This window comes from Takifugu flavidus, chromosome 9 (genome assembly GCF_003711565.1).
Source record: "Takifugu flavidus isolate HTHZ2018 chromosome 9, ASM371156v2, whole genome shotgun sequence".
Lineage (NCBI taxonomy): Eukaryota > Metazoa > Chordata > Actinopteri > Tetraodontiformes > Tetraodontidae > Takifugu > Takifugu flavidus.
This window is the reverse complement of record NC_079528.1, coordinates 10771656-10798083: the sequence shown is the minus strand read 5'-3', so window position 1 is coordinate 10798083 and position 26428 is coordinate 10771656. Positions and strand designations below refer to the sequence as shown.

General features: G+C 44.5%; 2 protein-coding genes across 2 annotated transcripts; one reads left to right on the top strand and one right to left on the bottom strand.

Moving 5' to 3' along the window:
• Window positions 1-1040: 1040 nt before the first annotated feature.
• ssrp1a (structure specific recognition protein 1a) lies at window positions 1041-9936 on the bottom strand. Its single transcript, XM_057042664.1, has 18 exons — window positions 9815-9936; window positions 8582-8661; window positions 8184-8369; window positions 6113-6218; window positions 5698-5891; window positions 5514-5614; window positions 5226-5355; window positions 5031-5134; window positions 4783-4911; window positions 4480-4701; window positions 3768-3840; window positions 2828-2960; window positions 2706-2751; window positions 2486-2618; window positions 2227-2394; window positions 1891-1988; window positions 1625-1808; window positions 1041-1499 (listed from the first exon to the last, which is right to left on the bottom strand). The coding sequence occupies exons 2-18, from the start codon at window positions 8633-8635 to the stop codon at window positions 1434-1436; spliced, it is 2127 nt and encodes a 708-aa protein (XP_056898644.1). The 5' UTR covers window positions 8636-8661; window positions 9815-9936; the 3' UTR covers window positions 1041-1433.
• Window positions 9937-11481: 1545 nt separating this feature from the next.
• On the top strand, window positions 11482-22060 carry clcf1 (cardiotrophin-like cytokine factor 1). The gene is made up of 3 exons (XM_057043733.1): window positions 11482-11738; window positions 18528-18682; window positions 18919-22060. Exons 1-3 carry the CDS (start codon window positions 11693-11695, stop codon window positions 20188-20190), a joined length of 1473 nt encoding a protein of 490 aa, XP_056899713.1. The 5' UTR covers window positions 11482-11692; the 3' UTR covers window positions 20191-22060.
• Window positions 22061-26428: the final 4368 nt, after the last annotated feature.

Below are 26428 nucleotides of genomic sequence, written 5' to 3'. Positions count from 1 at the left end.
AAGTGGCTGATATTGAGAAAACATACCAGTGGCTGACAAAGGCCGGACTGAAAGACAGCACAGAGGCACTAATCATGGCTGCACAAGAACAGGCCCTGAGCACCAGAGCAATAGAGGCCAGGGTCTACCATACCAGGGCCAACCATAAGGGTCTACCATATCAGACCAGGTGCAGACTGTGTGGAGATGCCCCTGAGACAGTCCAGCACATCACAGCAGGGTGCAAGATGCTGGCAGGCAAGGCATACATGGAGCGGCATAACCAGGTGGTTGTCATAGTGTACAGGAACATCTGCACTGAGTATGGGCTGGAGGTCCCAGGGACCAGGTGGGAGACACCTCCGAAAGTGGTGGAGAACAAGCAGGCCAAGATCCTGTGGGACTTCCAGATCCAGACTGACAAGATGGTGGTGGCCAAACAGCCTGACATCGTGGTGGTGGATAAACACCGGAAGACAGTGGTGGTGATAGATGTAGCAATCCCGAGTGATAGCAACATCAGGAAGAAGGAACACGAGAAGCTGGAGAACTACCAAGGGCTGAAGGAGGAGATAGAGAGAATGTGGGGCATGAAGGCAACAGTGGTGATCGGGACACTAGGGGCAGTAACACCCAACCTGAGTAGATGGCTCCAACAGATACCAGGAACCACACCAGAGATCTCTGTCCAGAAGAGCGCAGTCCTAGGAACAGCTAAGATCCTGCGCAGAACCCTCAGTAAAAGAAATATTAAAATATTAACAAATGAGTTACATGATCAGGCTGATCAAAACTTTAGTTTTCAATTATTCAGCAGTTTTTGTTTCATGTATGAGAGATATGTTGATCTATGTATGAGCTTATCCAGTGGAGGGATGATAAAATGAACTGGAGCTGCAATTCATGCAATGATTTTGAAATGGGGGAGTCAACAGAAGTACACAAGTTTGGACTTAAACACGTCCTAATTCTATTCTCCCATTAAATCTTTAAAAGCAGGATCGAAAGGGTCGTGTCTCTGAACGACCACTAGAGGGCGGTAATCAACGAAGCAATTAATATTTACTGAAAATGAGTCATTTATTTATTCCATCATGAAAATTTTATAAGTCAAAATACACAGAGAAAACGGATTTTAAAATGATTTTCATGGCAGGAACAAAACTACCTCCTGGTTCTCACAGCTATAAAACTAAAATGACCAGTCTCCACTGGTCATGTGGGGGAGGAAGAGAGAAAGATCTCCATGAACTCCAGGAATGTGGTACACCAGTATACCACCAAAGAATATGGATGTCCTTTTTAACTGTCCAAAAGCACATGCTCTGTCTGAATAAAGGATGATTTTACACTCAAAACAGGAGAAAAATACAACTAAAAATGTAACTGGTGTGTCAGTCCATTGATGAGAACTCAGAGAGTAAAGGTTTGGTCCTGTGTGTGTGGAAGTGTGTTCATTCAGATTCCTCCTCTGAGCTGGCAGGGGTGGACATTGCTTCTTCCTCCTCTTCATCTGACTCCTAGGTAACAAAAAAAGTATGAGCACAAGATCTGGACAATCCCCGAGACGCCCAGAGAGCAGATCTTTTCTAAAGAACAACATGCGCTTGTTGCTGTTGCCTGACAAAAGCTCCGCTCCTGTTACCTCCTTCTTTTTCTTCTTCTTGGACTTGCTCTTGCGATCGGAGTCGGAGGAACTCTCCTCGCTGGTCTCAATGAACTCTCGACTTTTGAAGCTGTCGTTGCCAGCTCCTCGCTCCTTGTCCTTATCTCCTCCTGCAGACTTCCTCTTCTTCTCCTCCTTTTTACCCGCAGATTTTTTGGTTTCCCTAATAAGCCGATCGTGCAGAGACAGACATGTTTAATTAAAGTTCAGGATGAACAGAACTTAGTCTGGGATGCCAGTCTTACTTCTTGGAAGTGGTGGTGGGCATCCTCCCACTCTCTTTGTACTCCTTCTTTGCTTTTTCATACTCCTCTTTAGCCTCTCCTGCCTTTGTTTCCCATTCCTGAAGTAAAAGAAGCAGCAAAAGAATGAAAAAAACGACAGCTTTGACACCAGGCAACACTTCACTGGTGACGTGAACGCATGCCATTAAATGCCACATTGGCGAGGAAGAAAGAAATTTCCCTCGGTTCCCTCAAACGTTGTTCTAGACTGTCATTAAATAGTCTGAAATCACTGAAGAATAAATAAAGGAGTGAGAAGCAGCTTTTTAGTAATCTGCACTAATCAGCAAGCCTCACCTCCTTCTCGTCCTTGCCCAGCTGTCTCCACATCTCGCCGGCCTTCTTTGATATCTCTGTGACGGAGATTCCCGGGTTCTCTGACTTGATCCGCTCCCGGCTGGCGTTGAGCCACAGCATGTAGGCACTCATTGGCCTCTTGGGGCCACCGGTATCCTTCTGCTTTTTCTAATCCAAAGAAAAGAGAAGAGTTTAGGGACAGTTAGTGACTGAAAAGATGTTTGTCTTCCTAAAATCTTCAACTGCTGTCCTGTCTCACCTCTTTGCGTGGTTTCCTCTCTTTTTTCTCCTTCACCACTTTCACTTTCTTTGCCTTCTTCTTTTTTGCACTCTCGTCCTCGCTATCGTCCCCTTCATCGCTGCTGTCGCTGGCTGAGGCGTTGCTGTCGTACCTGTTTCACGGAGATGGAGAGAAAGAGGAGTTAAGTCCGCGTCCTTATTAAAGCCACGGCATCAGTGGACGGACAACGGTCGCTCACTCTTCCGCTATGTCATCGTCTTCTTCCCCGGGATTGAAGGATTCATCTAAAAACGACAGGGGGCGGAGTTAGACCGACAGATTTGCTGACCTGATCACACGTTTGGTACCAGATCGACTCACCACTTCCAGAATCGGACTCATCGCTGTCGTTGCCTTCCTCCCTGATCTTGCCCTCAGCCTTCATCCTCTCCAGGTAGGCGTCGTGCTGGTCGTCGTCCGAGTCGCTGTACTCGTCAATCTTACCCTTCATGCCCTGAAAGCACACCTCAAAGTCAAGAGAGATACCCACAGCGCCGCTGAGAGAGCCCACAGCCAGTCCACATCTGAAAGAGTTTTAATTAGCCAATAATTGCCGTAATACTGTGGATTAGTTAAAGAGAGGGAAATACGGAAAATGAAAATGGCCCCATTTATCTCATTCAGCCCAGTATCACTGACAGACACTGGAGTGCTCACAGAGGAGTTGGCTGCGTTGTATTTCTTCTCTTGTATCAATATCAGTGTCAGCCACTCAGCCAAGCAGACGCTCATTAAAACAGGAAATGGATAACAGGTCCATTGACCCGGTCTTTTCACCCCATCACTGCTGTAACCGCAAAACCAGAATTAGTATTCTTGCCATCACGCAGTCCTGGAACTGGTAAGCTCATCTATTAACATACACAATCAGCGCTGAGTGGAGTGTTAGAGCACACCAAAGAGCCCCTGAACATTAGTCGGTACGATGCAAAACCGATACACACGGTCAGGCGTCAAAGACAAACCCCGATGCCCCATTAGTAATGCAACGATCAGTTATAGATCACTCTTGATTCATCTGGTTCCACACCCATCAAATCAGAGAGGTACAATGAAAGTTTATAGGACCCAAAAACACAGCACCCATCCCATGCAAGAGGAAGCAGTTCACACTCGACACCTGTGACCATACCCACCTTCTTCTACAGGGGTAAAAGGAAAGACACAGGAGAAGGAGCGCGTCAATATCTGGGATTTAAGTCCGGCAATGTTCATGACAGGTTTGATTTCTAATCTGAGATGTTTGGATTAGGTGCTTTACCTCTTTGAACCCTCTGTTCTTGATGTTGAGCTTCTTGGCATTCACAAAATCAAATAGTTTGCCGTATTCCTCCCTACAAAAAGAGAAAAGAAAACTCAGGAGCCTTCAGCAAACATCTTTTGTACGTGGTTTGTGAAGAGAAAGGATCACAAATTAAAAACCTGCTTTAAAAGCCATAAAATAGCTAATATTAGAGATATGCTGCTGGTCGACAAGGCTTTTTGGTGTAGGTTTCGGAACTTCCTCTTAGTCTCACACAATTATTGTTGCTTTAATTGAATTCTGTCCATTATATAAATTTAAGGAGTGGTGTTAATGTCTCGTTGCATCTCGTTTACATTTTCCATTAACAGCCTTTCTAAACCTCAAACAGCAGCTCATGACTTATGCTGCATGAAGGTGGGGGAAAAAGCTTACTTATATTTCCTGCTTTCTCAATAAATGTACTGAAAACCAAATTTTACAAAAAACCTACAATCATCTACTAAACCCCAGAGGCAACACTTCCTTAAACCGCCAAAAAGCCTGTAACACCCTGAAGTGGACAGCAGGGGGCAATAGAGTACAAAGTCAGATCCCAGACATGTACTGTGAACGTCATAGATCTCAGACATAAGACATTAAATATGCAGTTTATGTGTTTGGTGTATCTATTCGAGACATTGACATCTGACCTGCATCGTATTAGTCTCAGGTTGACTTCAGTCCTCACCTCTCGATGCTGCTGAAGGTGTACTGATTTCCCTGTTTTGTCTCAATTTCAAAGTCAAAGGACCGAGTGGTGGTGGTGCCTCGGGCGAAGTTGACACAGGAGATCTCCTCGAAGCGCAGGTGTACAGGAGGCTTGTGGACATAAATGAAGCCCCTCTCTAGGGGGTATAGAAGGCCTGAAGAAGCCTTGTAGGAACAGGTGATGCACTGAGCACCAGAGTGACTGTGGAAGAATGAGAGCCACTTAAACACAGCTTGCAGAAATATCGGAAAAAGGCTTTTAATTGCAAGTTTAGCTACATACCCCTGGAAGTTTCCAGGCACAGTGATCTTGCGGTTGACCAGAGCCTTCATAACTCTGCTAACCATCTCATAAAGCGACCCTGACATGTGTTTACTGAGTTTACCCTCAAACCGACGTTCAACATCCTCCCTGTTAGACACACACATAGGTAAGATCAGAAACAGTTGAGGGCATTTCTGAAGCCACTCTGACTGCTCCTCTGGCTGCGTTACAACATGACAGCATGTTGTTAGCTGCTCTATACTCACTCGCTCATGTTGAGGGCGAGGTTGATGTTCTCCTCCTTGGAAAACAGCAGAATGAGAAAGTGATAACGTGTCTGGCCCTGTTTGATGGGAGGGTCCAGACTGATCTAGTGAGACAAAATAAGACAGAGCACAGTGGGAAATTGTGCAAAAACATTACAGAAGAACTAACGTAGGGAAGCTTAGAAATCAAATTACCACAAAGAACATCTGTCTCTGATCCTTGTGTGGCAGCAGGAAGAGTCGGAGAACGGTGGTGTAGGGGATCTTGTAGTCAAAGGTCTTACCGTGAAGGTGAAGGAAAGTCGGGTAGATGCGGATGTCGTATCTAAATGAGGGAATAAAAGATTAGAAAGGTACTCATCTTAAAAAACTTAGCTCTTAAAAGCTTAAGACACTTACACTGAATAATGAGATAAACAGTTGCTTTTCTTACGACGTTTGTTCAGACAATTATGGAAACCCTGGGACCGTTTCTAGACCTACCTTCCTCTGGGAGTGAGACACTGCAGCTCTTTGAAAATACACACAGCATCTCCAGTGGCCTGAATCACATCAGCCTTAGACAGCACATTCTGAGCAAAGGCCTGCAAGGAATTCAACATTTTAATACATGCTATAAGGAAAAGAGATTAAAAGAAGGAAATGGAAGCGGAACCTATCTCCCAACCTCAACTGGATCTTGTCTTTCATCAGTCTGGTTGGGTGGGACATAGAAACGGACCTCCATGAGGGAGATCTCTGTGTCGTCGTTCTGGTGGAACTCCAGAGTCACCTCGTTTTTCCCAGTGGCACATTGGGACACGTTGGAAAGTGGGATCTCAAATGCTGTGTTTTCATTTATGTCAAACTGTAACAGAGGCCCTGAGATGGGAGACAGAGACGGGAAGTCCTCATGGCAGCCACCGTTACAAAAGTTTCAAATATACCGTTACCAGTTTAAAATATTTTACTTCACTTTTACTCCTTTTTAAGCCTGATTGCATTGATTATAATGAAATTTGAGTATTCGTGGGTTGAATAAAGAAAAGTTTGGATTGTATAACTAAATACTGTTAAGGGAACCGAGATGTTTGCACTCTTACCAGAGAACTTGGCCGTACCCCAGTTCCATCCTTTCACACTCATGTCCCTCTCCGTTAGCTCCACTTTGTAGTTTGCCTTGAAAAACTCCAAGATCTTTTCAAAGTCCTGAGAAACAAAAGGCAGGGGAGGGGGCAGAGAGGCAGGCACGCATGATGTAAACTGCGAAATGATGCTGACAGAAAAGGAAGTGATAACTTGATGAGAAGGAGGCAAAACTGCCAAAGTGAGGGTGAATTCAGGTTAGCAATACTGGCTGTGTGTAGTTCAAAGCTTTAAACCCCCCCCCCGAGAACATGAGAGGATGGAACGCTAATTGATTACACCACAGTTACAACCGTGCTGCCCACTTCTGAGGTCTCCTGGGAAGACAGGAGGTGAATGTAATCCATCCAGCCCCTCAGTCCTCTTTCCTTCAATACTGTCGCTGACAATCAGCTTGTTTATTTATCCTGCAGGCCTGCTTACAACTAGAAAGGTCACATACAGCAAAAACACATGGTCAATCTCTCCCTCTCTCACACTGCAGCACACACATGTGGAAATGATTGTGCCTCATGAATGTGTGCGAAATGAGTGTGAGGAAACAGTTTACGCACCTGGATATCTGACTGTCCGTAAGGTTATTACAGCCAATTAGAGCCCATGGAGTCAGTACGTGTGCACTAATTTTCATCAGTGTGTTTGTTAGCCCGAGTTAAGACATTGTTTAGACAGCAGAGCATGTGTGAGCAGATGTGTAAATGCATAAAAAACAGGCTGGTGCAGAAGGGCGCCTGTTTGTGTAGACGTGTGTTCGTTCACAGTTGTCTTCATCGGGCCTGCTGCTCAGTGTTTCTGTCCTCCTCATTACGGTTTTGGCAGATTTGTTGTTGCTCAGTTCATTTAATCATAATAAACACGGACCTCCCCCCAACCCACCACCCACAGCCTTATTGAATACAACTACTCGTCTGGCTTTTATTACTCCATTTTTCAACCATGTAACCCAACAACATTTAGCTTCTCATTTGTTGAAACTGTGGACATGAGAAAAAAATTAGGAAATTCCTTCGTTTGGGCACACGAGGACAAGTTTGTGTTATGAAAAAGACTGCAATAAACTAAATATCTGCCGCCCCCATTAGCGTCTTTGTACTCCACTACAGTCAACCTACGTTGCCCAGTGTCCAGTCCCTTAGCTCAAAACCTTCTTCCTTCTATGCCTGTACTTCAAGTTAGCAGACACCTCTAGAGCCACTGCTCCTCTGGCAGACAACTGCAGATCAGCCACAGCGCTGCAGCAGCTAGAAAACCAGCCAATTCTCCAATACTGACACTAGCTGTGGGATAATAAACAATGACATCATGGCCGGCTCTCTGAGACAAGAGGATCCATCTCTAAAAAAGAAAAAAGTGCTGATTAGCCCCTGGAGACACTGGCGATTACAGCCAAGACTCCAAATTATACCTGCTCCTCTGTTTTTCACTTGTGTGCTGACATTCTCCATGCATTCGGAGCAGCAGTGGGGTGATAAAAAACAAACACAACCACAATTATTTCTCATCTGTCCGCTGAGCCAAATTAGCTCGGAGGATTGATATAAACAGTGACTCACATGAGCCGATGATTACACTGTTTATGGAACACACATGCTAGTACTGCTTTTCCTCATTAATCCCATTAGGCGCTTTGGAGACAAAATGCGACTCATTTGGGACACAGACAAAGTATAGTGCAGCGTTTTGTTTTGGTGGAAATGTCTGACAAAAGAAAATATCAAAGTTGTGTACTGGTGGTTTTCCCGCTTGCGCACGAGCCCTTTTTATAAACACTCCACTGAGAGCTGGTTTGTAATATTCCATTACTGACTTGGTCTATTCAGTAAACCAAAACTGCTATAGAAACAAAAAAAAAAAAAACACCAAGGAGAAAGATTTAGTGTCAGACAGAGGCTTGTGAGCATATATCGGCCTTTTGAACACAAATAAACTGTAAAACCGCTGGTTCATTCGGAGAAAAACACAAAACCCACTGGCTATCAACACAGAGGCCAGTTTTTACAATGAAAAAAGAACACAAAAACCACTTACTGTGTCCCTAAATCCATCATATTTGTAAACATGTCCCGTGCTTGTTCCAAGCTTGATACCATGACCTAAACACACTCGTCTCCACTGAGCCAGGTTGAGCTCTCCTGCGGGGATGCTGTCCACCTTTCCTGTCTTGCTGCTCTTGTAAACCACATTTTGTTTGCTGAAACGAAGCCGTCCGTCATTCTGCGAAAACATTTTAAGACCACAACTGAGTCACATCCACACATACCACAAACAAACTGATCAAAGTAACTTTGAGTGCACAGGTTATTTTACAGGTAATTTTCTGTGTGTTCTTTCTGTGTTTGTTGGAGAGGATTACGGTGTATTAAATTGGTGTGGTTCTTGTATAGGCATAAACACAATGAATATAGGGGGCTGAAGAATATACTGACCCAGGACCCTTTGACCTCCTGGTATATGTCATTGAACTCCAAAGTGTCTCCCATCTCAGCCACAAGCGATAAAGAGTGCTCTGCAGAAACAATGGAAAAGATTAAAATGACATGAAATAACATCACCGAGAGAGCATCTAAGTCCATGTCAAGTACTGTCTAACAGTGTGGACAAAAGCTGTACGTTAAGTATTCGCCATCTATATTTTGGGCTATGACATCCCAAATCCTGCCATACAACATGATGTGCTGTGGAAACTTTAAACCTTTGGACATTTTAGAATGGACAGAATTATAGGGAAAAGTGGAAATGTTGTTAGTGTGGCATTTCTTTAGAGCAGACGTGAATATGTGGAAAGAATCCATGTATATTGATATATGGAGAGTTTCGGCCTCTACTTGTCCGAGCGTCGCCTGTAAAAGTTAACACTAAACTTAAAACTTTGCAAAATCATTGGTACATTTAAGCACAGGGCTCATAATCTCCCCTAGATTATAGGTTAAAGTTTATGGAAACATGGTAGTCAGACATGCAGTTATGAAGTCTGTCAGTGTTTAGTTGATGTTGCCAAACCCAACTGAGTCATACTGACGAGAAAGACGGGGGAAAGTAGCCATCAAGTTATGTGTAAACATTAAAAGCAGTATTTATTCTGTTAACCTTTGGTAACATTTGGTATTTCTGACTTGAACTAGCCACGTCCCTCACGCAGTTAAAAATACCCACTGGAGCTAGCTAAAGATTTGCATTGTTGACTATTCCTTATGGAGGCGCGTTGCAGCTTTGTTTCGTTTCTTTGATCACTCGTAGATTTCTTATATTGCTCGCGTGGATTGTAACTAATGAACAGTGAGGGTTTATTCTCGACATGTTTCTGGATGATGATAATGGAACATAGGAATCTATGCTGCGCCACTTGCCATGCTATGCTAACCAGCGCCGCTTTGGTAGTGCTCGTTTCAACGCACAATGACATAGTGGTTGTTCGAGACAGTAGAAAATACGGTACGCACCGCAATGCCGCCCCACACAAAAGCGCCGTATAACAAAATCAAACGCCCGCGCAGGACTTCTCAGAATAATAAATTTCAGAGATACCCAGAGTTGTTCAATGAAAATAAGCCTTCAGACGTCGAAAAGATGTCACTGAAGACTACTTTAACACTCTCGGATCACTCTGAAATTGTTTCTAATACGGCAATAAAGAATAACAAAAAAATCCTCAGTCTTACTGTCAATGTGATGAGAAGAGTGCCCTTTTTCCCGCGTGTAGCATCGAGGGCTAACCTTACGTCAACGGAAGTAATAGTTAAGGATTTATTCACTTCCGGTTTGCGCTGATATTTTCCTCATTGTATAAGACTTTGCCCAAAAAATTGTTCAAAATGTGGTTTTATACTATTGACGGAACATTAATTTAGTTAATTTAATTAAATTACTGTGTAGGACATAAAAAGACGAATGCTTAATAAGGCCGTCGAATAAACCGCAGTGACGATATACAGCCACTGGATGGCACACAACACAACTAATGAAATGGCCTTTTTCTTTTTTGTCCCTCTCTTCTTATTACAATTTTTATTCTTAGAGTTATTGTAGTAGTGTAGTAAGTGTAGTAAATATCAGTATAACCTAAATCATCTTGTATGTATTTGGAATATCTTCTATTTATTTTTCCATTCTCAAAAGATCACAATTGACTGCAGAAAAGCCTTGGAACAAATCAAAAAATATTCAAAATATATATTCCAGCCGATTAGGCTACATGTGTCGAAATAAAGTCATTTGTCCGTATTTATGTGTGCGTGCTTAGAACAATTTTATAATCTGCTTTGACTATCAATTTATGTGACTGTACACGTTAAGTTTTACAGAAACCAACATACGATTGCAAAACAAGAGGATCCTCATATACCCTCTATACTTGGGCTGTTATTGATATCTGATCGTTTTTATGGTGTGTGCGCGCGTGTGTGTGTGTGTGTGTGTTTGTGTGCTTGTGTGTGCGTGCGTGTGTGTGTGTGTGTATGTTGCATACTGCATATTTTCTAATGCAAATATTGCATTCTGCAGCCCCACAAATTCTGTGATTTCAGGTGAACTGTGCGCATCTTTGCGTCGCGCTGCGTCTCATATTGACTCAGATTGAAAAATGTATTTCTATTCAATCATTCTTTTTTCCCATTCTTTTGAGCTTTAATAATTAAACGACAGTAACAAGAAAACGAAAAGTGAATATATAAATGCACAAAGAACACACTCAGACAGATTATGTAATTCAAAATCTAGAGCCTTTACACGCATAAATAAATTATTCAGAAAGTTAAGTCGCGGTGTATTCAAGGCCTAAATTATTAATCCTGCCAACTCACTTTAATTAATTTAAAAAATAGTAGATTTCACCTGGATTGTTAATTATCTATTCGTCTTTAGAACATTTTTTCTACCAAACAACTGCACCTTATTTTGCTCAAAGAAAAAATGATTGAAGGCCATTTAAAGGAGCGTTTCGTTGCTAAAGGTTATGCTGTGCAATTACAAAAGAAGCTGAAAATACCATTTGATTCCAAACATTTTAGGAAGATGATCCAGCCACAATGATTTGTTTGATTTGCGGGTCGCGGGGTCTTCCTGAGCGGCAGCCAAACCATCCAGTCGGACTGGTCTTAAATTTGGATCGGATTAGAGATCAAAGAGCCGCCGTTAAATTCTGCTCAGCGGGCTTGAGGAGGCCACAGGGATGCAGATAAGTTCTGACAAGTCCCGAGGTTCTGCGGAATCTGCAGAGCAGAGCTGTGATGCGTCAACGCGGTGAATCAGCAGCACCGATGAGGAGAGACCGGGAGGGAGGGAGGGAGGGAGGGCGAGGAGAAACTGGCAGAAACGAGGAGGAGGAGGAGGTACAAAAGGCTCCACCGTGATTCAGTCTGTCACACAGACCACCAGCTCAGCGGACACTCAATATTTGATCCCGACCCTTCACATCTCTGATTAAAGGGCCATCGCCTGCATTTTCCTTTATTAGAGCTGTCTGGAGGAGGACGACGGGTTTAAGGTTCAATCCGATACATTCAAGTTAAACGTTTCCACGAGAGGAGCTTTAACACCAGATGATCATCTGCAGGAATCTGGAGAAAATGAAAAGGTCTCTCGGAGGTAAGACTTTCGAGTTCAAATTTTGGGGTTCATTTTGCGCACAATAATTTAATATTGGAAGACTCGAGAGTTTCTGACATTTTTACTGTCGTTTATAAACACATAAAAAAGATTGTCGGATTTTATATCCCTAATGACCTGTCGCTAACCTTTTAGGCAATGCTTAAACCAACAATTCTATTTTTATAATTCCCTCCGCGTCCTTTAAATGTGTCAAGTCATACCCAAATACTGCAATAAATCCCTTTACTTTATTAAATTCACGTTAGAGTAACATTGAAATGGAAAACTAAGCTGACATTTAAAATTTGTGCCAGGAATGTGATATTAGCAAAGAACATAAATGTTGCTCTGTGTGTGTGTGTGTGTGTGTGTGTGTGTGGAGGGGGGCTCTTATTCACAATAACAAATGATAGGTTTTAAGGGGGTCAGACAAAGCTAAAGCCCCTGTCTAGTTAGCTGTCACCGATATGAGAAAGTACATGATTCATGTTAGTCAGGGTGTGAGAGAGAGCGTGTGTACACACACACACACACACACACACACACACACACACACACACACACACACACACCCTAAAAGTGACTAGTTTGGCAAAATGAAGGAGAAGGATGTGATGGAAGAAGGAAGTCATCTTCACCTCTTCGCCTGCTCCTGCCGCTCTTTAACCCACCTCAGTCTGCTCACGTGTGAAGCTTCTGACCAGCAGCAACTTTGGAAAATGATGGAGATGATAATTTAATAGTTGAACAGACAACAAAACGCTACTTCCTGTGATAATTGAATGAGCAATTTAAAAGCCCTTCTTTACACACACACACACACACACACACACACACACACACCACACACACACACACACACACACACACGTACACGTTGTTTGTCCATCTACCTGTATTTCCTTTTCTAACTCACAGGAACACACAGACCTGTTTTTACTGTTGGTGTGTTTAATCCTGGAAATGGAGGGAAAAAGAAGAGTTTTAACTTCAGTCAATGACATTCTGAATTCTTTACAGCCATACGTCTTTATGTCTTTACAATGGCTCACATGCGAGGAGATTTGTGCGTATGTGTGTCCGAGGAACGAGCGGAAGAGACGGATTAAAGTAAATGTATACAGAAGTAGAGAGACTGGCAGTCGAAGGGTTAATGCAGTGCAGATTCCCGATTGACAGGAGTGAGCAGCACCCAGAGGGAAAGAGAGAGGACAGAAAAGGGGGGGAATGATATAAAATGAGCTGGTCACGCTTTGAACAGTTACACATGCTGTTTACATTTTTCCCAAATTAACATGGCCCCTCGCTTTAGAAAACGCTCCCTCACTCTCCCCTACACAAGTCCCTTTCCTCTCCCTCCTTCCTTTCAGATCCTGTCTTTCCTTCTCCTCCACCCTTTGGTCTCTATATTCCTGCAGGAGCCCCAAAATATCTTTTCCTCCCTCTCAAATGTGCGGTGCGAACATTAAAATATTGATTCAGCTGTTAAAAACTTTCCAGCATTACAACAGATGATAAAACACATCTCAAAATGAGATAAAGTCAAATATACCGTCATTAAGAAGCATTGAATAATTTTAAATCACTGGAACCAAGTCTTCTGCACCTTTAGAGTTGCATTTCCAAGAACCAAAAAAGTTAAAGTACAAATAGCAATAAACAAAACATTTAATAAAGCTTTGCGGTCAAAATTTCATCAAAGAAAAATCAAATTGTTCTGGCGTTTCAATTAATTATTTAAAACCTCATATATTTGTCACCACATTTGATGGTTAAACAATAATTTTTGAATATTAATACCTGTGAAATAACCATGTTAACAGAATTAAATCCTTTACCTGGTAAATACTGTATTTTTATTCATAACCTAAACCTATTTTGCAAGACAGTTAAGATCACAACAAGAAACGTTTCTGCCTTCACACCATCTCAGGAGCCCATAATTAAAAGGATTTATATTAATATGATATTCTAAAAACCCCAGCAATAAATGTTTCACCATAAAAATACAAAAAAAAAATTGAGAACATCCTCCAACCAACAAACATTTTTATCTGCAACTCATCTGCATTGAATGTTTCAAACGTCAAATTCATTCAAATTATGTATCAGGTGAATTTCAGAAATCAGTTAATTGTTTTTAAAGTATGAAATATATATGAATATATATATATGAAGTATATATATAAAATTAGAGGACAATTTATAAGTTTGATGCTAGTTGGCTGTTCAAAGACTAAGAGCTAAAGGAGAAAATGGAAGCGACTGATGGAGGGAACAAATGGAACGAGAGAAAGGTAAGAATGGTAAACGTGGGATAGAGTCCGAGAGTCGATTTAGAAGCTTGATGTTTGAAGAAGATTTAAGGAGAGGGTCCAGACAGATGGAGCGACAAAGAAACCGAAACCAAACATGGTGATAAAACATGGAGGGACTGAAGGGAAAACCAGCTTGACTTATAAGGTGAAGAGAGACAGATGTCAGGAAAAGTCGGAGGGTAAAACAGTGGATGTTTATGAATAACTAGATGTTGGGCGTCGTGCTCCTGGGAGTCTGGCTTTGGAATTCTGGGTCAGTGGTGGGTTTGGCAGCGCCGCGGTGTGACCAAAGCGAGAGGATCAATCCCATCTGAACAAACTCCAGAGAGGATAATCTCCTGGGAAAGACGTTAGAACGCGCCGTGGTTTGTTTATGTGTATTGACTCGGTTTAATGTCAGCACATAGATGGGCCCAAACTCTGGCGCTCAATCTGGAGTTAAGTGTGTGCAAGTTTGTGTGTTTGTGTGTATTGAGTTAGTGAAAGAATGCACGTTTGATTGAGTGCAGCTTGCATGTAAATCTGCTCTTTAACGGTACGCAGACACATATCAGAGACTGTCGAGCCCCCCCCCACTCACCCCCACTCACCTCAGCGTCAGCCCAGCACGTGCTGCCGTCCACCCTCTGTCACTCTGTCCTCATGTCCTTCTGCGGACGTGCGGGTCCCTGCGGGTCCGACTCCGCTGCCCCGTCTCAGGGTCACGAGGACCGGCAGGGGTAAAGCGCCCCGGGGTCATCGGAACCCCCCCCCCCCCCCCCTTCTTACCCCAGTTTGGCCTCAAGGGTCAACCCAAGATGCACCGGGTCCTTTTCTCTGACGAGTTAGTGAGGACGGGACGGGAGCATCTCATGCACATTAGACAGCCATAAATAACAAATGTAATTGTTATTACAACCACTGAATGTGATGAATGTTCATTTTGGGGGGAAACACAAGAGGAATAGAAGGAACTTTGTCTTCATGCTGCAGCAGCACAGCAGCGTTTGTACGTCCTTGGTGATGCAAAACATCCCGTACAGGCTGAGATGATGAAACACTGGGCAGGACAGTCCTTATTCCAAACCGTTGAGTGTCTCTGGGATGTGCCCGTCCAATATTTGTGGTGCTAAACCAGGTCCAGAAGTTAAGTAATGGCCAAACTTTGTGTAAGCTTCAGAGCATGCAACACAAAACGTTGCTGTTTTTATTCTGATGAAACATTAAAACCACTTTAATACCAAAAAAACCTCCCAAAACATCACTGACATTGTAGTTTTTGTTCAAATCTGTTGGTGTCAGAGGCCCAGCTGCTCTTTTCCCAAGACTCTGAGCTCTCTGTAATCTGTCAGTATTCTTAATGTGCTGTGACTTATTCGATTGCTCAGATGTGAAAGGTTCGGCCAAAGATTGACTCTCTCCTACGGTTGCGTCTGCAGGCACTCAGAGCGGATTTTAAAGCTGTCTTTTAAGTCAATCATAGCAGCACACACGGCATCAATCTTCCGCGTCGGCATGAAATCATCCGCATTCATGCGTGAACGCCCCAGTCTCGCAGAGACGATGTTCTGCACGATGGCTCGATAATGCTGACGTGTGACAATAGAGGTGGGCGGAGCCAATGGGACGTTTCGGTCCAACTCCCCCCCCCTCCACCGGAGCTGGAAGTCGAGTTTGATTTGATCTTGTCAAAATGTTACATCTGCTCACCAACATGAAGCAATGACAAAATGCCGCAGTCATCCTAATCAGAGCTGCACTGGAAATAATAAACCTCTGATTTGACTCATAACATCTTCTATATCCTGATGTTTTGGCTCTCTTTGATTCTCTTTCAAGTGGTTGCGCTGATGGAGGGTAACCTCTTTTGGGACAGAGCTAATTTTTTCCTGGACCAGACCGGAGAGCATAGCTCGCACATGGTTTTTCCCACAATTCCGAAATTCTGTTGACGGGCTTGTTGGAAGTCTCGGACGGTGGTGCACGCTAGCAAAGATGAAATATTAGAACAAGGGCCAAAAAAACACTGGGTCACTGGTTTACCAAAACACCATCTGGAGGGAAACATGTCAAGAGTTTTACACAGAGTTTTTCATCCGTGAACAGAATCTGGTGCCCTAAAATTCACCTGTGAACCCTGCACCCCGATCCCCGAACGGAGGTTTCAATTTGACCTTTTTAGGAGCCCAGAAGCTCTGGCGCCTGATCCTCGTGTTCAGCTCTGTGTTACACATGGCGGCCAGATCTGAAAGAGCCAGATCCGACTTCAGTTCAGCAAACAAAAAGTAGATTACAAATATGATCTGCAGCTAATAATGGATGGATCCCTGCATGTGTGTGTGTGTGTGTGTGTGTATGACCCTAACAGGTGTGTAGAAAAGTATGAAAAGTTAAATGGAGGTAGGCCACGGTCAACTTCCTGTGTTGCTGTAATCCAATCCTCCCCGGAGAATGTTCTGGTTCCAGCCCTGCCCTGTGGTGTAGATCTACAGCCAGGTACACAGCGCCAAGCCTGCAGGGCTACATGCCGTCCTCATTTCAGCAACTTAATATAATATTATATAACAATAACACCACTCTGAGTTCGACTTATCTCGGTTTGGAAAAGAGCGGTTCCTGAGCGCTGGGCGCTTTTACAAATGTCAGAGCTCAATCAAAACAATAGGAGACTCTCACGTCTGGCAATCATCTCCCAGCATGTGGCTGCACACACAAGGGAACATTTTGGAACAGTTTGGGGTGATTTTTGGCGCATAGGCTCCTTTTTTTTGGGCACCTGTTTATTCCGTCTGAATGCGACCCTTCACCGCACACTGTCCTTCCCCTTCAGGGCTGTTTATGCTCTTTGAAAGTCAACGATGTTGTGTTGATTTCGGTGTGTTTTTGATGCTAATGGAGGATGCTCTGGGCCTTGATGAGCTCCAAATGTTGCTCTGAAGATGCTTATTGCATTTGACAGGTGATGAGGATTATCTGTTCCAGGAAACTCAGCCGACGGGCGCTGTCCCGCTTGACCGACTCCAAGGTGTGTGTGGGCCCCTGTGTATTGTTATAAAAAACATTCAAAGATGACGATTTGGTGTAAATGACTCAGGATCAGGAGCTAAGCTCTTTTCTTTCCTCAACCCACCATGATTTTTGGAAGAATAAAAATATTTTATGAGGATGGAAAAAGACAGTGAATGAAAGAAATGAATGCTGGAATAATCTGGTTTAAAACGGTACAGCTAAAAAAAAAGACCAACCCAGTCAGACACAAGCTGTAGGGTTGGAGAGAAAAGGTGCTGACTGTTTCAAAATGTGTTGGAGGCAAATGTTTTGCAAGCGTTGAAACCATTCACTTAAAATAACATCCTGTGGGGCCGTCATGATGGATAGATGAAAGAAAAGAGGAAAAAAAGTGCTGTAGAGGGAGAACCAGAGAGCTAATCGGGGTTAATTGGCTGCTGTTATTTTGCCCTGAGGCAGAAAAAGAGATAAGAGCCAGGACAAGAGGAAGAAAGTTTGTGTGTTGCAGGGGTGCAATTACAAAGAAAGGAGAGCGACTCGCCGAAGAGGCGAAAAGATTTCATTTGGCTTAACAAAAGGGAGGCCAGAGGTGAGGAGGGGGAAAAACAAAGAGCGCTGACAGGTTCACACACATTGTGCAACACACATATTTCACACCTGTTGAACAGCAGCATGTTTTACCCACAATTACAAGCATGAATCACTGCCTACCGTCTGGAGACGGAGCGCAGGGAGGATCGAGAGGAATGACGGAGAGCAGAAACGATGAAAGAAATGTGTGACATGCTCAAGCGAAAAGGAGCGAAAAAGTGTTGGGAAAGAGGGGGAACGTGAAGGTGGTTGGGGGTGGGGGGGGGCTGAATGTACTCCAAGTTCCTTAATGTTGAAAACCGCCTTTCAGCTCCAATTTTCTCTGTTTGAAACCAGAAACAGGGGCACTGAAAGGTTTACACACACACACACACACACACACACACACACACACACACACACATGCTCACGCACATACACACAGATGCTATATCCAAATTTGATCCACATAATTAAGGCTACAAACATTCTTAGAACTTGAAACACTACACAAGTAGAGACAGGAAAACCTAAACAAGAACATGAAAACACACAACTGATACGAACATTAATATTTATGATTGTAAAAAGACGCTTTTTTCGGGCGACTGAGCAGAAATGAGTGCGTGTGTGTGTGTTTCATCACTAAATAGCTGATTCATTTGTCTGTCCGTCTGAAGCTATTAACAAAGCTTTTATCTGAGGCCAGAGTAAACCTCCGACAGCTATAAACTTCCAAATTTAGCCTGCAAACGAGGGAAAAAAGTTTTATTGGCAGAGTCAGATAACTTTGACTTTGTGATATGTAAACAGACATGGCCTTCGCCATAGAGACAAAGAAATAAAACAGAATATTGTAAAATTCATGCGGAAAAAGTTTACATTATTCAAATCTCCATTTTCTTCACAGTCCATCAGCACCACCTCGTCTTGCTGTTTGTCGCTGCCATGGCAACGGCGCGGGACGTTTCGCAGAACCTGGCCAACGAGAGGAGCTCCATAGAAAGCACATACGAACTGACCAAGTATCTGGAGTACCAGCTCAAGGAAATCAAGGACATTTATGTAAGTCTCTATGGATTAAATAAGAACTCGTGAAAGCAATGATGTACAGCTGGGGGGGTGGGGATGGGGGTGGGGGTGTGGGGGTAAAATTGCTGCTGCAGGAGCTCCAATCAAAAGGTGACAGGATCAAGTTTGGTGCAAGAACGTGGAGGTTCCCTGAGTCAGTGCATTTCATGACCTCACTGTTGGTTCCTCTCATAGACCTTCTCTTGCACCCTCTCGCCCCCTCTCTGCAGCTGACCTACCTCGGCCCTCCCTTCAATGAGAAAGACTTCTCCCCTCCACGACCCAACACGACGGCTCTGTCCCTGCCCACCGCCGCAACTCGTCTGGAACTGTGGCACGGACTGGAGAACCAGGCCCGACTGGCTCAGAACCAGAAAGCCTACTCTGTTCTACTGGCAGCTGTGAGGGAGTTGGCCCGCTCGACCCTCTGCCCCTCCCTCAAGACCTCTCTGCTTCATTTCTGCACAGGCTTGGATGGGCTGCTGGGCTCCATATCAGCGCTGGTGACCAGCCTGGGTTACCCTCTTCCTCCTCCATCCTATACCGACAGCAGAAATAATGCAGAAGCATTGCAGTACCTGCGGAGGGGGGCAGGGGGCGATAGACCTGCTCCATTGATTAACCAGGGTATTTACAGATCCAGAGCTGGGACCAGAACTGAGTCCGGTCAGAAAAAAAGCCAAAGAAGGAGTGGGGCGAGGGTTGTCAGAGGGGAAACAGACCTGGGGGGGAGAAGAAGAGAGAAAGAAGAACGGAGAGCAACATCTGCTGGAAGGAGGAGTGGTGGGTCAAAAGAGAAGGGTGGAGGGAATCGACGAAGGACAACCCGGCAGGCTGAAGCCGAAAGCAGAGCTTTTAGTGAGGACCCTGTGGAGGTATGGAAGGAGGAAGAGGCACAGCTGTGGGAAGATGGGCAGTGGAGGAGGAGAAGATTGCTGAGTTTCAGTGAGGGCGAAGAGAAGCTGATGAAAGTGTCATACCTGAGCAGCCTGAACCTTCAGATGGACAGCGGACACAATCAACACAGCTACAGCCTGAACGCACATCACACGGACACATACAGGGAAGAAGATGGGTTCTTCCTGCAGGGAAGAGGACATTTAATGGTGGAGGAAGAGAGGCAAAGTGTCACCTCCTCCTCCTCCTCCTCCTCCTCCAGCCACCACCAAAAGCACAGGCCTCCACGCTCCCTTCTCTCCTCCACCCTCCAACCGTCCCTCTCCACCATCTCGCTGCTCTACGACTTAGCAGCAGCGGAGGAACACACCCTCCTCTCCCAGCCCGTTCCTCTGTCTTTACAGAGAGGGACCTCCTTGCTCTCTCCTCCTCTGACCCCATTCCTGTCCTCTACCTCGCCATCCTCGTCGCTCCTCTCAGTGCGACCGCCTATGAATGACTTTGCCCGGAAGGTGGAGGGGTTCTGGATATTACGAGAGCTCCAGAGTTGGTTGTGGCGCTCGGCGAAGGACTTCAACCGCCTCAAGAAGAGATTCCGAGGCTGAGCGGCCTCACATGAGGGCAGCCAACGCTTAGATCTGTTATTTGCACAAATTTGGGTGGAAACATCTGAGACAAAAGCACTGAAATACACGCATGATTAATACAGTCATTCATCCAGTACTGGAAGAAGTGAATGACCGGCTTTTCCAGCAGGTCACCGGAGGCGCTAATGGAATATAACACATAAAGACAACCCTTTACCAACACTGTCACCCGCCTTATGTGCATAGTGGCTTATTCAGCAAGGCGAGCGGAGGGCAACAGAGTTACCGGACTTCACATCTCAGAAATCCACAGGGTAGACGAGCAGAGGGACAGTGCAGCCTTTGAGAGAGCTGATTCAGCGACCCCAGACGTGTGAATCACCAAACAATCATTTTCTCGCCAAATGAAGTAAATGGCAACATCTTTGAATGGGCCCAAGACAAAAGGAGAGGAGGAAATGGACAGAGGGCTGAAGAGGAGGAGAGGAGGAGGTAGAGAGAGGAAGAGGGGGCGAGACGTGAGTCAGGGGGTCAGCGCTGGGAATAACGGGCAGAGCGGAGCGGTATTGCTGAGTAATCAGAATCCGGTCGAGCAGTTACAGTAACTCTACAACAGAGCTACACATTCAGGCAGAGGTGGCGGCGCACACAGCTGGATTTAGTGTCTTTCATTTGATTGATCAGCGTCTGGAAAATACCTCCTCAGTTAGAATTTATCAGTCATATCCGTTGCTTTGTTGGGGAAATCATTACATAGATGGGTGTTTAAATGGCATTATTCATCAAAAAAGGGTGCACGTACCACATGGAAGGTGGAGGTTTTTTATCAAGTCCAGCATCAACTGTTAATCAATATAAAAACAGCACGATGGCTTTAAATGCAAGTGTATCACATCATCCTTGAGTTTAGACCATTATGGCCCTTTCTGAGCATTAACGTTGACATGTACAGGTGATTAAATAAAGAAAGGTCTAAATATTAAAGTTGGAAGGAGGATTGTTTTAGAAACTCACAGCAGCCATTTTCTTTCCTATTTTTCTAGGCCAAAGGTAAAGCGCACCTTGAAAATTGCAATAATCAGTGATTTTTTCCCTCAGCCTGAAAGTGAAGAAATAGGAAAGATGAAGGTACTTAAACTTTGGCAGTATTCAGGTTTCAATTCGCCAGTCAGACATGATCGCAGGGGAAACTTGCGCAACGATGCTTAGTCAGTGTGTGACAGCAAGTGCGGAACAATTCTTGGTGTCTGGACTAAAAACATATTATTTAAATTTCCCGACGGTGTTACGTTGTAAAAACTCTTCATGTGACCACGCTCTCTCCTCGTTCTGCTAGATGTGCTGGCCGGAACAATCCTCTACGCCTGCCAAATATGCGCTCAGTGCCGGATTCAGATCATTTAGATTAATGAACGGGGCCAAAATGCTTCAGGAATATGAGTTAAGTTTTATTGCCCGGCCTGTTCACAATTCTCACATCCTGCCCTGACAGGCTCAAAGGGAATTAGACCTGTTCAAATACCAAATTCATTATCAAAAAGTGCAATTAGCATCTCAAGCTCTTCTTCATTTAAAGGAATGATTCACTTTTTTATGTTTGTACTGACTCAGAAATACAGAAAACACATATTCCAAAGATCCTCTCTCAAGTTAGATATCACACTTTGTTCGCCATTCAAGATCCTATACTTTTACTTCAGTTACATTATTTCTTTAACATTAATCTATAGTCAAGTCATTGCCTTGTTCTTTTTTTTCGTGGGTGGGTAAAGAATATGGATCCTATATCTGTAATATTTATTGAACAAGATGTTTATTTATTTTTTTGTCAATGTGAAAATGTTGTAGTGTAACTCAAGAGAGAATAAATCTTAAGTTTTGTACCGAGCATTGTGTACTTGGTCATTTGGGAGCTAAATGGAAAGAGCGATGGATTTAGCAGCGGTTTATGTTTATAGGAATGGTTTTGGGGGGTGGGGGTGGGGGGTGGTGACGGCCACAGGGCGAGAGGGGACCGGGGTCAGGGGTCATGCTGGGGGGGGTTTCTGAAAAACAAAGACTGGCTCACATTCATGACAAAAGGACTGGAGATAGCGAGGCGGTGTATGAGAGAGTTTTTATTTGTCTGTCCTGGTGAAAATTTACGATCGCTCTTCTTTTCCTTTCATCTCTTCCCACCATCCACCCCCCCACCCCACCCCCCACCCTCAACCTCCTCCTCTTCCTTCCCCAGACACAACTCTGACCTGAGACTCAGGGATTTACACCAGCACAGGTACAAAACACACCCTCCTTAATACACCCATCCAGCTGCTCTCTTCTTCTGTCTCTCTCTGTTTCTAAACTTCATCCCTTCTTCTATCCCTTCCTCAGCTGTTACTCTTTTCCTTCGTGTTGGACTTTATTGCTCTTCTTTTCCCATGTGCTCTGCAGCTCTCTGGCTCTAGCTTCACCCCAGGCCAGACATTAAAAGATCAGTGAATGAGCATCTCCCACCCACTCCCTCTGAGGCGCACACCTTTACACACCTGCACGCAAACACACACATGCACACACCAGGTGCTAATACGCAAGTGAGCACAGGAATCCAGATAATGATTATCCAGGCAGGACGTGACTTATACTGTAAACGTTAGGCCGATTGTGTTAGCGCTGACACGTCATTACACACACTGATGACTCTCACTGAGCGGGGGAAAGGGTTAACGGTGACACACGTGTGTGTATACACATGCAAATAGACACACACTTGAGCCGCTGTGTGTTTTTTACTTTCCGCAAGCAGTGACTGAGGGACCGCCAGTAGTCAACAAAGGCAGCTTTGTATATGTGTGTGTGTGTGTGTGTGTGTGGGTTTGCACACGCAGCACGTGCGTGAGTCATTGTCTGTGTGTCAGGATTGAGCTGGAATGAGGCTTGTCATGCAGTGTTATCCAACGGACATCTTTCACCATTGTCGTCCTCCCTCTACCTGTCTCTCTCTCTGTCAGCCACACACAGACACACCGCCGTCACTAATCTGGAACAGGACAGACGAGGCCGGTCTGTGTGACCCGGCCGGCGACTCCATCCACAGGAACACACACTGCAACTGTCACGGCATCGACGGTGGCGTCTCCTGCCGCTCCGGGGGCTGAAGCAGCGGGCGTCTAGGCGGAGGGACTTTTGCTTCCTCTTGACGAACATCTGATCTGCGGCACAATTCACTTGATTTTCAGATTAAAAGCATTTGCAAAACACAGCACTGACAAAAAACATGGTTGCTAAGAACACAGGGCGTTTTGACACTGATAGTTCCCCTTGGGACCTCTGCACAGGCAGGTGTCTGTCTGTCTGTCTGTCTGTCTGTCTGTCTGTCTGTCTGTCTGTCTGTCTGTCTGTCTGTCTGTCTGTCTGTCTGTCTGTCTGTCTGTCTGTCTGAGAGTTATGAACAGAGTTTAATGGAATTTTCAGGCAATGTTGATAATGCGTCCAAGAGCTCAATAAATTTTCGTGATGTTCCAGATTCCAGAGGGACTGTGACCTTTGATCTTCTAAAGAACAAAGCAACCTGCTACGGGCATAAGTCACAATATGTGGGTAAATGGAGGTCTGGGCTCTCCAAGCGCTTTTGTATTTACTCACTAAACTGCCAGTGGAGACGAGAGCGAGGGATTATAAATGTAGAGGCTATGAAAGGGGGCTTTGGGAACTATTGGGTAGATGATCTGACATGATATTTCGCCACACAGGGAGGGCATTTGCATCTCATAACCATGGAAGGAACCATGTTTCTCATAACGGTAATATCACGTAATTGATTGTAAGTGATTTTTTTCAGCTCACGATTTCATGTCATGATTCCGCTTAATTCAGAGTTCCCACTGGCAGTGGGAGTCCAGTCTCCCTTCCGCAGGGTCAGAGATGGTTCCCAGGTGGCTATTTCCTGTGTGTCTATAGAGCCCAAATGTAGCCAGTGTGGGTTTTACTGATGCGATCCTCTTGTTGACTCCGACGTACCTAAAAGACCTCATATGCCTTTAAGATTCACTCATCAAAATATTCCCCGGACCTCCGCCTCTTCCCCGTTGTCTCTTTTTCCACCATTTTGGTTCCTTTTCTGTCACGCCATGTCTCCCGCTGTTGTTTTCTTCCCCCACATGTCACCGTATCCATCCTGGCGTCATCCCTGAGTGGCCATTCTGTGTCATTTTGTGCCATTCTTGCTCCATTTTCTCCCGGTGTGTCCCCCTTTTCTGCACAACAATCGAACCCTTTCACGCTTCTCTCAAATTCCCTGGGCCACCCCCGCGTTCTCGCCCTCTTTTTCCATCTGTCTGTCTCCTCCCTCCCTTTCTGTTCTGCTCACCTGCAGCACATAAAAATTCCTCTTTTCTTTCTCCAGAGGATTGTTCAGTCGCTTGGGGATTTACTGCATTCCTCTATGTTTTCTCTCCTTTTCTCTCCTTATCTGTCTCCCTGTCTCTTTGTTTTGGCAGCGCTACACTGCCTCTAATTCACTCGACCTTCTCCTTTGTGTGTTTAACACATTTGTATCCCTTTAAAGCATCTCTGTGTTTTTCTTTTCCATTTTGTTAGAATAACATTCTAATCCGATACCTGTCGTTTCAGTTGCTCCCCCCCTTTTTTTTCTCACAGCACCCACTCTACCTGCCCCACCTGGCTTCTCCTCCTGCTGGGTTTCTGCCATGAGCTGGAACGACCTGCCTTCACTTATTTAGCCGCAGGCTACAGGGATGGGCGGCAGCTCACTACCGTTTTTCTTTTCTTTTCTGTTGGGCTGGTGGAGGTGGAGGGGGGCGCTCCAGGCCCCGGGGCCTGGGATGAGGCTGATTTATGAGTTAATCAATTGGTCGCCCGTGAGATTGCGTCAAGCCGCAGAGGCGTACGGGCGCTTTCATGTCACTGTCTGTGCTTGTTGATTTAGTCCCTCGGGAAAACAGCAGCGATGTTCAGCTCCTCTGCGTGTTTTCTAAAGCAATTAGGGAGAAAATTGGGCTGGGGCACACCCACCTGTTGGGCAAATGACTTGTTTGTGTGAAAGCTCCTGCAACTGGGGCGGTACAGTCTTAATGACAAGTGCATGATGGGAAATTTAACCGAGATTAGGACTTAAAGAAGGTGGTACAACTAAGATGTTCACAAAAACACGTGTTGGCAGCTTTTATAATTCTAAAATTGAAAAGGCCCTAATGCCTCTTAAGCATCAACTGTTTCGCTTTTGTCATATTTATTAAAGTTTTGTTTCTGTGGAGCTGTAAATTTGTGAAATTAGTTAATTAATCAAGCTCTTTGTTGAACTACTGTTGTTTGAGACTGTTCACGTCACAAATAAACCAAATCAGGGACCAACGGTCATGTTCATGTGCCTGTTGATCGCTGTTCAGATGTTCCCTGGCGTGACAGCAACCAGACAGTACAAACCAGTCGTGCTCTCCGCTGGTCTTTTTTCAGTTCTCTTCATCCAACATCAAGAGAAGATGAATGCGAAAAACTCCTCCTTCAGCTCCACTTTCAAATATTAGCCAGCCCTGAGCAACGTTCTCACTGATAAATGCTTTAATTACAGTGTGAACCTGTCAGCTTCTTCTGGATGAGATGATAACAAACAACTTTCAACATGACTTGGACACTTTTTAAAATTTTAATTACCTTTGGCTTGGTTGAGAGATGGAGTAAAGATCAGTTAAGGTCTCAACCACTCCTCTGGATCATCTACGCCAAGATGCGAGCAATTAGCCTGTGCGGATTTGTGTGCCCGTGGCGTTGACAAGAGATCGGCTCGTCATCCCCCTGGAGCGTATAACTGAAGCTGTCACATCACTGTGTTACTATTGAATCTCAGCAGGAGCAGCTGCGCTACATTACAGAGTCATTTGGTTTGAATAATGATGCAAAAATACTGTCCGACGCAGGAGAAAATAGGGAATGAAGCGTCCTAATATGAAACAGTGGGAGAGAGATACCGTGAGGAAGCCACGATCATCACGGGCGAGCACAGAGAAGTGCTTTTGTCTGTAAAGATAAAATGTAATACTATATAAAACCAACTCATATCATCATATTTGCCATTCAGTGAGCAAAATAAGGCCGGATGTATTTTTGCTTACATAGACTTCAATTTCTATGCACAATGGTGCGTGTGCATGTGATGGGACTCATGAGTGCAGGACACTGTTGTTTTAATCTTGCAATATCGCCGCTTTCATGAGTTATTCTGTGACATTTTGAGCACCATTTTTACTCATTCCTGACC

What these genes read in the sequence shown, in the direction of transcription:
- ssrp1a (XM_057042664.1), bottom strand. Translation starts at nt 8,635, where the DNA reads ATGGGAGACACTTTGGAGTTCAATGACATATACCAGGAGGTCAAAGGG. An exon ending in ATGATGGATTTAGGGACACA is followed by an intron (nt 6,219 to 8,183) that starts GTAAGTGGTTTT and finishes TTTGTTTCTCAG; the next exon opens with GACTTTGAAAAGATCTTGGA. An exon ending in GTGCCTGGAAACTTCCAGGG is followed by an intron (nt 4,702 to 4,782) that starts GTATGTAGCTAA and finishes ATTCTTCCACAG; the next exon opens with TCACTCTGGTGCTCAGTGCA.
- clcf1 (XM_057043733.1), top strand. Translation starts at nt 11,693, where the DNA reads ATGATCATCTGCAGGAATCTGGAGAAAATGAAAAGGTCTCTCGGAG. An exon ending in AATGAAAAGGTCTCTCGGAG is followed by an intron (nt 11,739 to 18,527) that starts GTAAGACTTTCG and finishes TTTTCTTCACAG; the next exon opens with TCCATCAGCACCACCTCGTC. An exon ending in AGGAAATCAAGGACATTTAT is followed by an intron (nt 18,683 to 18,918) that starts GTAAGTCTCTAT and finishes CCCTCTCTGCAG; the next exon opens with CTGACCTACCTCGGCCCTCC.